The 12,689-nt window shown below is 47.7% G+C and overlaps 1 protein-coding gene across 1 annotated transcript in view; it reads right to left on the bottom strand.

The window, feature by feature from the left end:
* Window positions 1-12,689, bottom strand: part of GALNT17 (polypeptide N-acetylgalactosaminyltransferase 17) — a 212,335-nt gene that overhangs the window by 70,291 nt on the left and 129,355 nt on the right. The window contains exon 6 of the mRNA XM_072916770.1: window positions 2,037-2,154. Within this exon, the coding sequence (XP_072772871.1) occupies window positions 2,037-2,154 (118 nt within the window). The remainder of the gene's footprint in view (window positions 1-2,036; window positions 2,155-12,689) is intronic.

The following is a 12,689-nucleotide window of genomic DNA, read 5'->3' as shown; positions in this document are numbered from 1 at the left end:
CGTGCCCCCAGATCTGCCAAGGCCACCAGTGCCAGCAGCACCGTGTCCCCAAGTGCCACATCCCCACTGTTAAACCCCTGAGGGATGGGACTCCCCCAGCCTGCAGCACATTAATACAAACAAACTCTTGTACATGGCTTTGGCCCTTCCAGGTTAGTCCAGCCCAACCTTCTTAATCCTTTATTTCCATTTGTTATTCAGATTCCTCAATTTAATTTCCCATGACAGGTTAGCTTGTGCTTTTGCCTGAAACACTGCAAATTTGCCTTGTCCTTTTTGTAGCCTCAATGGATTTATTATTTATTTTTGTTCTTTGGGCAGTTCTGGCTTTATATTTTTCAGATATTTTGGTGCCAAAACTGCTGCCAGGATTTGAGGTGAGGCTGCACCAGTGCAGAGCAGAGAGGGACAATCACATCCATAAAGCATTTAAAAGTGCCCCAGGATTCTCAGAACAATGATGGAATTTGCGCTGTCATCAAAAACAAACACTTTCTGGATTTATTTTCATCCAGGTATCACTGAAACAATCAGGGAACCCTCAAGTTAGTTTTTGGACTCCAGACAGCCACTTATGAGGCAAAACAGCAAAACACCCACAAACAGATTTTTGGAGCTCAAGAATCTTTAAAATCCTACTTTCTGTGCAGCCTTACAAGGCAGATTTCTAAGTATTTTGGCTCTCAAAACCACCAGTAATTTAAAAACCTTGACCAGATTACACAGCACGAGTGTGAAAATGTATGGCTTGGAAACCCAAGCTTGGGAAAGTCACTTGGTGAAGAGAAGGGTGGTTTTTTGGTTGTTTTTATCTTTGGCTTTTGTTTTGTTTTTGGTTTTGGTTTTTTCCCCACAAGGATGTTTATTGGCCTTTCTAAAAAAATTCAGCACATGAACAAGAAGAGGACAAATGCTCAGCACTTTCTCTGAGCCATCCATCTGATTTTTCCAGGTAAGAAGCCAATCTTCAATGAAATCACCCCAAACCAGACAAATTAGCTGTAATTATTGTGATAAGAGCAGCTCCACAATGAGACCAAAAATCCCAAATCCAAACAAACCAGGAGAGGCATGAGAGAAGCTGGGTTTGGAGAGGGATTTCTCCACCCCACTGCAGGATGAGCAGTAATTACTTCACAAGGAGAGGAGCTCTGTGGCCCATTGAAGCCTTTCATTCTTTAATTTCCCCTCCCTTGTTTAAGTGAGATTATTGCTCCCCATAGCCAACAACATCAGATTTCCTAAGTTTCCTGTGCCTTGCCAGCAAAGCAAATATGCCCTTTGGTAAATCTCTGAGCTGAACAATGATTTTTCATTTTTACAACAGTACAATCAATGCAATTTTCCAGTTAGAAGTCTCCAGCCTCCCCCTATCAGCTTATTAATGCACAAGTGTACTCCAAACCATGCCTGGAAGAATTTCCACAGACTCTGCCATCCCAGGTTACTCTGAAAATGGAATTCATCACTTATGAATCACTTCAGTGTGTGTAAACACTTGAATCACTAAGCCAGATCTAATATTGTACACAGTAATCAAGGGATGTTGTCGGGGGAGGCACTGAGGCAGCTCTGAAATCCTGCCTTGTAGAGTTTTACTGTTCAGAGCAGGTTTTGTGCTTGTGAACACGTTTTATTTGCAGATGCTCAATGCCTGGGAAATATTTGCAGGCTTTGTTTCTTTGTGAGACACCCACAGGAGCCCCAAACACTGTTCACCCAACTGTGTTTTTCCTGCTATTAAAGATCCCTGTAACTTCCAGCGACACTGTGACAACGCAGCCAGCTTCAAGCTGGAAATGCCATTTCATTCCAGCAGCTTTTTGCATCAGGTCACACAGATTGGAATCCGAGGGAAAAAAATTAAACTCATCCCCAAAACTGCATAATTTTTCTTCTGTACGGTGGAATTAAAATGCTGTGAATGCCAGCACCTCCCAGCTCCCCTGAAGGAGCCCAGGAACTGTTCAACTCAGTGACAGTTCTGGGCTCCTGAGAACACCAGAGGTGACATTTTGCTGCCCAGTGGCACCCACCTTGATGCCCAGCTCGATGTTCTCCCCTCCGTACACATCCATGCCGGGGTCCAGCAGCCCGATCTCCCCAAAGAACTTCCTGTTGACCACGAAGGAGCAGCCGATCATGGCCGGGGTCCTGCAGGGGACAGAAGCACAGGGATGACGTTTAGGGACACTGCCCCATCCCTGCTGGCCCACAGGCTCATTGCTGCTCAGCTGCTGGGCTCAGCTGCCTCCCAGCACCGCTCATCCCAAGGATTTCATGGCAATGTGCCTTGGAAGACATTGTTTTAGCAGTGTAATAAATGCTCAAAAATGCAAGCTCATTTCAGGCTGTACAGACTGGAGAAAGGTTTTCCTGGAGATAAATTGTGGAGGAGCTCTCAGGCTGTGCTTTACTGGAAATACCTCGGGGTGTGTGTGGGCAAGGGCACAACTCTGCCATAAATGAAGGAAAAACAAGAATGGCCTTTCCATTTGTCTTAGATTAGAAATTGGGGTGTGCATTCTGCTGGGGCAGCTCTCTGCTGTTCATGGGGCAGTTTTCGTTATCTCTCCCACCGCCAATTGTCCCTCCAGGAGATCTCTGCTGTTCATGGCCACTGAGTGTCCCTGCATGGCTGAGAAAATTCCATCATCCCATGGGGAGATGCTCTGCTCAGGGGAGGAGCCAAACATTCCTACCTGGATACAATCTGACCTGGGAACAGCACAGCAGCCTTTGCCCACTGCATTCCCAGAGGAGCAGCTTTCTTCCCCACTGCATTCCCAGAGGAGCAGCTTTCTTCCCACTGCATTCCCAGAGGAGCCCAGGCCCATCTCCCCCAGCCCTGCAGCTCCAGAGGAAAACTCCCCCCTTGTGCAGGATCCTGCTCCAGCAGAAGCACAGCTGGCACTGCAGGAGGGCTGAGCCACCCTGGGATGGGACTGCTGCCACCTCCCTGACACACAGGGGGTCAGGGCATGTTCTGACTCTGGCAGTGGTTTGTTTTTGTTTGTACTATTGCATTTGTATTTTTATTTTTCCTGGTAAAGAACTGTTATTCCTATTCCCATATCTTTGCCTGAGAGCCCCTTAATTTCTGAATTGTAATAATTCAGAGGGAGGGGGTTTGCATTTTCCATTTCAAGGGAGGCTCCTGCCTTCCTTAAACAGACACCTGTCCTTTCAAATCAAGACAATTATGGAGGAGCTCTCAGGCTCTACTTTAGTATTATTATTATGATTTGTGCTTTATTATTATTTGGAAATACCTCGGAGTGTCTGTGGGCAAGGACACAACTCTGCCATAATTGAAGGAAATACAATAATGGAAACACAAGAATGGTCTTTCCCTTCTCTTACTTCCAGCATGTCTGGAATGGAGTAGAGTTTAGGATGGGTATTTTTAGGGTATTCCAGGACAGAACGTTTCCAAGTTGGAATCACAAAGGAGCCATGGCCACTAGCAACAAGCTAACTGCCAATCTGTAGAAGCAAATCCTTTAAAAACCCTTTTGAGAAGCACCTGTGGGGTGACTTCCCAGTTCCCCCAGGATCAGCAGGGCTCTGGGTTAGGGATCAAGCTGTCACATCCATCCTGCACCTCATGCCCTCCATCCCAGAGCTCTCAGCTCACACTGTAGGCAAACAACCCAGAAAACTGAGAGCATCAATGGAATAGCACAAGGAGGGAGGAAAAACACAGTGCCAGGAGTTAATTTGTCATAACTGTGCAATTTTAAGGCCATTATAGATGGCTGTGTTTAGTAATGACCCTCATTACTCACAAACCCCTGGACCAGCTCTCCAGCTGCTCCAGCTGCCCTGAGATGAGGATGCAGCTCTGATTCACACGCTCTGAGATCACATTTCAGGGGATTTTTTGAGTGCTTAGCCCTTCTGACCCTCTCCATAAAACTGCACTTTGCCCAGAGCCCAGCACTGCTCAATCCCACGTGGTTCTGCTCGGGGACACTCTCAGCTGCTGCTGCCATGCTGTGTGCACAGTGTGCCCCTGGGATATTCCCTGTGCTGGAACAGAAATAGAAAAAGCATTCTCCCATTTGACTGCTGCTCTTTGAATCTGTGCTGTAAAGAAAAAACCCAGGGACCCACTCAGTCCAGCAGGGTGAATTTTACAGCGAGGTCCTTCCAGAGTCTGATTTTTTGGGAGCTCCAGGTGATGCCTTGTGAAGGCTGACCTAGAATAGAGACTAGAATAAGCTAAAGAATAAGTAAGGATTTATTAAAAGGCTTCCATAGATCCACCTTGGGGAGCACAACCTAAAATGGTCACAAAATCCCTGCCCGGTCTCTCAATTTATAAGTTCTGCTCCATTTGCATATTGGAGTTAATTGTCAATTACAGCTCCAGCCCATGAAGTCCCATCCTGCTTGTTTTAATCTCTTCAGCCCATGTTGTTTCTGCTCTTGGGGCTGAGATTTGGATCATTTGTCCTTGGTCCCCAGCTAGAGAAGGAATTGTTTTGTCTCCCTGCTCTGTGCAGAGAGCTCACCATCCCCTAATATGAAGCCCAGACCCACACACTAAAGCAGCCCAGAATCTGGAAATATAAAAGCCAAAACCTGAGGCATCACAGAACTCCCCTGCCCACCCTGAGCTCCAAGCTCTGAACAGGGGGTGGGATGCCCATCATTGTGGGAATCCAGGGCTTCCCTCTGGCTGCCCTGGCAGGTCTGGGACCCTGGCAGGGGTCAGGAACCCCCCTGGACAGAGCCCCCAGAGACACTGGCTGTGATCTCTGTCCATGGAAAAGAGTTTTCAATCTTACAGGATGAATTACAAGCTCTGAGTGTTTGATATCAGTAATAATTAAGTGTGGAACGGGTGCAAAAGTAAAATGTTAGGTTTCTAGATTAGGGGTTCAAAGGGGACAAGATGGAGGAAATTGGGTGTGTCTTGTCCTTTTTCTCCTTCTTCATTCCCTCCATGTTTCACTGTGGTGTTGGCATTTTTCTGTTGGTTCAGGCTGGGGACACACTGTCCAACGTAGGTGACAGATATTGGCACGTTATTGTAAATCCAGCACAGGTAGTTTGTGGTATTTAATGTTTGTACCATCCCACTGAGGGCAGAGCCCCACACGCTGCCCTGCAGGACAGAGCTGCGGCAGGGCAGCAGAACATGTTAGAGATAAACAGAATAAACAACCTTGAAACCAGAACAGACGAATTATGGCTTCTGCTTTGGCAGTGGGGCAGCAACACAGAGACTTTCTACAATCTCGGAATCATCAATACCTCAGATTCCAACACATCATCACCTCTGTGAGCCCATGGAAATGCCACAGCCCCCAGGAATGCCTGTTCTCCAGAGGGAAGCTGCTCTCCAGGCAGGAATGGGGTGACAGGATCCTGTGTGGGAACAGCAGCCCCCAAATCCTGGCTCAGAGCCTGTTCCAGCCCTGTCCATGCCACAGAGCACATCCAAGGCTGGACTGAGCAGGTTTGGCCTGCAGAGACGAATTCCTGAATTCCCCCAGACCTGGCTTACAGAGAGCAAAACCGGGCCCCATCCCTCCATCCACTCCTCACAGGGTGCCCAAATCTGCCAGAGGAGCTCAGGAATTTCAAGGATTTCACAGCTCAGCTTCACCAACAGCCACCAAACTCATCCTGATAAAAACCATGAGTTCCTTGGATGAAAGCTTCTGCCCACTTTAATATTATTATTTATAGACATTTTAATATTTCTAATAGGAAGTAGAAGAGCTGGATGCTGCTGCCACATTAAATTAGTTCCAGTTGGAATCCATCAGAGGGTTTTTCCAATAGATTTCTTCCCTGACAGCTGGCTCAGCCTTCCTTCCACAGAGCAGGAAAATGTTTCATGGTTTGCTGCCACTCTGGTACTTAAGATTTCAATTCTCTTGCTTTATTTGTAGTAAGTTAACTGCCATTAACAGAAACAATTCCTTCTGAAATGATAACCACCTTACAGATGCCAAATCTAATAGTTCCATTATCTTAGATTACCTCCTGGAATTTAAGAGAAGTGAAAATTGCTCTGGTTTTATCCAGAGTATGAACGACCCAGTTCATCTCCTCCACTGGGAATAGGTGTGGAAACCTCTGACTTCTCCTGTCAAAACCTGTTAGAGGCACTCAGAGGAGAGGTAAAAGCCAAAAAAAGAATCCAGGAGAAAGTTTCAGACAAAGGAAACTGCATTTTGGACCCAGTAATGTGGATCAGTGGGAACTCTCAATCAGGTAAATGAGGTTTTCTGGGCTGGAAGCAGCTCAGGAGCCACAAACAGGAGCTGTACCCTGAGAGCATCTTTCATTGTTATTTATAAATCATGGAATGGGTTGGGTTGGAAGGACCTCAAATCCCACCCAGTGCCACCCCTGCCATGGCAGGGACACCTCCCACTGTCCCAGGGTGCTCCCAGCCCTGTCCAGCCTGGCCTTGGGCACTGCCAGGGATCCAGGGGCAGCCACAGCTGCTCTGGCACCTGTGCCAGGGCCTGCCCACCCTCCCAGGAAGGAATTTTTTCCTGAGACTTCACAACATGACTTCACTTTATAAATAAAGCACAGAACCATCAATCCTTCACAAAGTTCTCTTGGAAACAGCTTAACTGGGATTTAGCAACTTCACCTTCAAGTTTTCCCCTTCCCCAGTGTGCTGCACCAGTTCCAGCCCAGGACCCCAGCAGCTCCCAAAGCTCCAGTCCTGCTCCCTCCAGCAATCCAAATTAAGTGCTCCATTCTCCTCTGTAACAATGCCTCCACATTTAATAAATGAGAAATCAAGCAGCACTCAACAATTTAAATAAAAACACCATTTGATTTGGGAGTAAATCCCTCAAAAAGGTGGCCGCTGACAATAATGGATTGCTCATCCCCAATGAAATAATGGCCTGCAGACAAAGAGCTGATAAAGCCTCTTGTTCCTCTGCCCCTTAATTAAAAGCATTTACACAGCTTGTTTTTAAAAATCACCCAGCTCAGCTGAATGCATTTTTATTTGTCCGATAGCTATTCTCCCTTTAATGAGAAAGGAAAAGCAGAATTTGGCAGGAGGGAAGAGCAGAGATGCTGAGCAGAATTATTGGGTTTGTATCCAAAACTCCACAGTGCTACTTCCTTGCCATTCTTTTGGCTGGTTCTTCTATAGAAGAAGTGAAGAAAGGTCAAGAAGAGCAGCTTTTATGAAATATCCTCCTCATGGATCTCTAAATAAAGATGAAGGAGATACAGGGAAAAACGTTTATCCTACTCTATTAAGTTACTTTAATGGTCTGCCTTTCTTTAGCTCACAGTTATCATCTAATGATTAAAAAGTCTCAAGGAGATTGTCCCTTCAATTCAAGGAAATTAATTTTCCCCCACAATTGGATTTGCCTTCCAATTTTACACTAAAGAGCAGGTTATAAAATATGTAGAAAAAAGATATTAAAAAAATAATTAGTGCATTTACCATCAACTGCAAGTGGCTCAGAACAGACTGGAAGCACTTCCAGGGTGTCCAATTCCTGCCAAACTGCTGCTGGTTCTAATAAACTTGGATCATGGAGTTGCTCACCTTCCACACCACAAGGCCCTGCCTTGCACTTGGAAAATCTGGGGCAGCCCTGTACCTGCCCAGAAGGAAATTCTTTGTCCCTCTCCCAACCTTGCCATTCCTATTTCAACACACCGAATCCACACTTCTTACAAGCATGGATGGAATCATGGAATGGGTTAAAACTCATCCATTTCCACCCACCAGGGACACCTTTCACCATCCCAGGTTGCTCCAAGCTCTGTCCAGCCTGGTCTTGGGCACTGCCAGGGATGGGGAATCCATGGAATAACCTGTGCCAGGGCCTCCCCTCCCTCACAGGGAAGGATTCCTTCCCAGTATCCCATCTACTCTGCCAGTTTGACCCCATTCCCCTTGTTCTGTCCTTCCAGCTCCTGGTGCAGGGTCCCTCTCTGCCTTCCCTGTGTCCCCTCCAACCATCTCCTCTTTCCCAGGCTGAACAATCCCAAATTTCCTCCCTGGCCTTGCCCCCACAGCTCCACGTCCTCCCCGTGCTGGGGACACCACAAGTGTGCAGGGCTCCAGTTGGGGCTCATGGGAACAATCCCATTTTCCACTCTGGGATTTCCCAGCCCTGCTGCCTCTGTACCTCCACCACCCAGCTGGGGCTCACTGGTGGGATCCAGCATCTCAGCAGGAAACTCTGGGAGCCTCTGAGCTCCAGGGCTGAAATTCAACCAACTCCCAATATGCAGAAAATGTCAGGTAAATGATCAAATGAAGGCCTGTGGCTTTAATTAGTGGCCTGTCAATGATTTCCCTGATGACAGCAGGGAAGGGAAGAACACCACCTTTATTTTCATGTGACAGTCTGTGATAAAACACTGGATTTTCTTTTGGCCAGAGGCAAGATTAAGGACCTGTCTGCAAAATAAACAATTCAGTGCTGTCCCCTCTGTGCTCAGAGAGTAAATAAAAAAAAAAAATATTCAGGCCTGGGATGAGTAACACAGATTTAGACAAGGGAATGTTTGTGTGGAAATTTAATACAAGGATTGACCCTTCTGAACATCAAACAGGGACTGCCAGAGCCTGTCCTAGGACAGACCCCTGTGGGACAGAACCCATCCAAACCCTCTGCTCCACTGGCAGTCAGGGATGCCAGGACAGAGCCTCCAGCCCAGGGCAGCACTACCCTGGGCCAGTGTGAGCTCACGGGATGGCTCAAGGGGCAGCATCCTTGCTGAGTGTCCCCAGGCCACCCTGGAGCTGCCAGCACCCCCAGGTGACATCCTGTTCTCAGGGCTCCTGCAGCCACCCCTCCGCAAAGCCACGGAGGAAACCTCTGCACCATCAGAGAGATGGAGGAGCAGAGGAACTGGAGGAATGAAAAAGTCACAGGAAAGCAGCAGGTCTGGTTCCAGTGACATCTGGCTTCTGGGCCACCCACTCCCTTGGGAAGTGCCCTGTGGAGGCTGGCCTGTCCCCTGGTGTCCCTGGAGGGGCAGGCAGAGCCTGGAGCCCCTTCCCTGAAATGGGATTGCAGCGAGACAAGAGGAATCCCTGCACAGGGAAATGGGCTCAGGCAGAGCAAAGCAGAGACCCAGACAGAGCTGGCCCTGCCATTGTGTCCCTCAGCTCCGTGCCACTCCCTGTCCTCAGACACCCTGAGAGGGCTGAGCATGAGGCAGAACCTCCTGCCTGGCCCCGGCCCTCTCAGCCTTCTCCCCACGGGCTCCTCAGTGTTATGGATGGGCAATGAGATGGTGGCTCTCACAATTAAGGGGTGAACATTATATTTATGTTAAGGGAAGTTTTGTGGGTGTATGGTTATGTTACTGCAATGTGTCCTCCCCCTAGCATGGTTATCATGGCATTTGGGAGGGTTGGCTCATTACTGTGGCAACACCTGACCCCAAATCAAGGTGTGAGACAGGGATCTGCACCCCTGGGCAGCACGGAAGGAGTCACTGACAGGACTTCAGGAGGGGCTAGAGATGTAAAAGGTGGAGCACCCATTTTGAAGACCAGCACGTGGCTGGTAGTCACAGGGGCTCCCAGCACTGTAATTTTTCCTTATTCAGCCTTTTTGTTGTATTTTTTGCTAAGCTTGAATAAACCCTTAAAATTTTAAAAGTGAGCAGTAGTTTCTCACATCAGCCACAAGCCCAAGCACACGGTGCCTGTATCTCACCCCTTCCTTACCCCATCCCAGCTCCTCCCCACCCCAAACACCCCAGGCAGGATGCAGCTGCATTCCTTGGAGCGGGTTTGCCTTGCCAGTGACCTCAGCCCTGGATTCCTGCAGGAAGGGCTGAGGAGTGCCTGAGGCCAGGGCAGCCAGGGGAGGCACTGCCAAGGCAGGAGCCCGATGGCAAAAGCCCAAAATCTGGTGTCACCCACAAAGGGTATCCCACATTCCTGTGGGACACCTCGGTGCAGAGCAGGAGCTGGAAGAGCCACACTCCCAGCTCCCCTGCACTGCCAGGGGGATGGAGAAAAGCTGGATGTCTTTCCCAGGGATATAACCAAATGTCCATGAAGGAATGGCATTTCAGTCCCCAGCAGCATCCCTTCCTTAATCTCATCCCCAGGGCAGCATCTCCAAGAGCTGTTCCTTGAACAATTCCGGTTTCCCTGCCCCAGTGCCCTTGGTTAATTGTCTGTTTCCAATGGGTTTATTTCCCTGCTGTTGCTAAGTACCACAGGACCTGTGAAACAAATTAAAAATAAGAGATACCACATAAAAAGAGATGCTGGATTGAATGGATTTGCTGAATTTACTGGAGATTAATACCACTTAAACTTTAATGGCAAGGAGGCTGTGAAAACTGGATTTTTAAAAATACCTCTTACACAGGCATCTACCCCTGCCTGTGACCTTGCTGAACACACATTTGACTTTGTCACTGTTCTCTGCCTGATCTGGAACTTCAGGCAAAGCATTTAACTCCTTTGTAGCTCTGTTTCCTCCTCTGTCAGGTGAGTTTAACACCTGGATGCTCTTGAGAAAAAACATTTACAAATCAGTTTAGTGCTTTCCCCATTGGAGCTGCTGAGTTGACTGCTGCTATTGCCATGGGTGCCAGACCCCTCAGTCTCTGGTGAGAAAAGCACTGTGCTTAACAACCTTCTGAGCAAGGCTTTGCTGTTTCCCAGCCTTGCTGCTAGAGCAGCATCAAAAGCTGGTGCCCACCCTGTGCCCAGACACAGCCCAGGAACCGCTGCTGATTTTTGTTTCCTTGCCCAAGCTCGATGACAAAACTTCCCCTCAGGATGAAACTGCTGCCTTGGCCACTGCCTAAAAGCCTTTTCCTTCCTGGTGTGTTCTCAAAGCCCAAGGATGTCCCAGCACTGAAGATCCCTGGATGCTTGGACACCTCCTTCATGGCCCAGGCACTTTGTACAGGAGTTCCCAGATGGATGTGCTGCTCTAGGCTGCCAAAATGCTCGTGTTCAGGGAGCAATTGTCCCCAGCTCCGTGTTTTGTCACCTGATGTAAAACCTCAGCCCAAGGATCAAGGCTGATCCCATTCCCAGAGCAGGAGTCCATCCAGCTCCCACACCCACCCTGCTGGGACCTCACAAAAGGCACCAACCTGGGAAACCCTTCCAGGCCAAGAGCCCTGAGCTGGAATGAGCCTTGCTCAGGCTGTGAGAACGTGCAGAAGGTGTCTGGGGCTGTTCCCCATCACTGGAAATAACTGCAGGTGACCTCTCCAGTGGCCCTGGTGCTCCTGTGCTCTGTCACAGCAGGGGCAGCATTTGGGGGCTGCACTCTGCACCCCAGAGTACAAACCCCAGGGAAGGCACCTTGGCCACAGTTCATTTGATAATCACCTTCAAAAGGGACTGGGTGCTGTTGAGAGCACATCTGCAAACATCTGCATGCTCCTAACAGGCCCCATTTATCCAGGCAGAACTGAGGAATAATTGTGATCACTCTCTGGGATTTATTAGGACATTCCCACAGGAGAACCCACACAGAGTCTCAGGCTTGGGGCTGAGACAAAGCAGAGCAAGACTTTTCATTTGTGCACTGGCTCCTACTGGAAGCCATTGGAAAATGCATAAAAGATGCAAGAAAAACACTTTCCCTGCCTGGAAAGCCCAGATCAGCAGAGATGAGGAGTCAGGAAGGTTCAGGATCTGGTGAAACTGGTTTTATTTTCCCTCTGTGCTGCTCCCCTAAAGGTGTGACCCTCCAACAGCTCTGGAAATCTCTGTTCCACGTTCCCAGCACACCTGGAAGCAGCCAGGAGCTGAGCCCAGCCTGGGCTCCAGCAGGGACAGGATGTTTGCTGCTGTCCCATCAGTCACAGCATGGCCACCACCAGGAGATAAAGGACTGACAAAAGCAAGACATTTGAAATTTCAACCTGAGCCTGGAGGTGAGGGAACCCAGGAGTCCTCACTTGCGGATCCCTGCTCCAGAATGGGGCAGGGAAGGAGAGCACACCCCAAATTAACCCCAAACAGGGACCATCAGTCACCTCAACCCAGCCTCCAGCAGCTCCTCAGAGCTCCCTGGGGGTGCCATGGGTTATTGGGGTTTGGTTAGTAGCTTAGGTAGAGGCACATATATTTTTGACACTTTTTTTGTTTGTTTGCTTGTTTTTTTTGCTTTTCGTTGTTGTTATTTTTTATATGGTATATTATGTGATATATGTTTATAATTTTTAAAAATATTTATTACTTATATAAAATGGTGCTTTTTTATTTTAAATTAATTTATAAGTGCTAATATTATTAAGAATATGGAGGTAAGGAAGAAAAAAGAGGAGGAATAGGATTGGCTTATATTCTTCTATTTTAAAATTTTTGACCCTCATGTATAAAGTAAAAACTCCCCTGTATAGACGTTAAAACTCTCTTGTATAATACTAAAAATTTTTTCTTTTTACTTTGTAATTACTTCTACTATAATATTTAAATTTTTTGACTTTTTGTTTTACCTGTACAGCTGGTAAATCATTTTATGGCTTAAACTTAAAATTACAGCTGTTTTCAGCTGCTTGCTAGGGTTTCAAATGCTTCTGACTAGGGCTTGGAACCTCTAAAAATGTCTGAGGGACATTTTCAGTTCCAACACCTCACCAGATCCTGAGACTTAACACTCACAGCACCTTCAAACCAGTCCTCAACTCCTCGAGAGGACAATAAAGTCTGATTATAAATCCCAGATTTAAGGATTTGAGTT

The sequence above is a fragment of the Taeniopygia guttata genome, chromosome 19 (genome assembly GCF_048771995.1).
Source record: "Taeniopygia guttata chromosome 19, bTaeGut7.mat, whole genome shotgun sequence".
Classification (NCBI taxonomy): domain Eukaryota; kingdom Metazoa; phylum Chordata; class Aves; order Passeriformes; family Estrildidae; genus Taeniopygia; species Taeniopygia guttata.
Note: the sequence above shows the minus strand (reverse complement) of the source record. Positions and strands in the feature narration are given on the sequence as shown.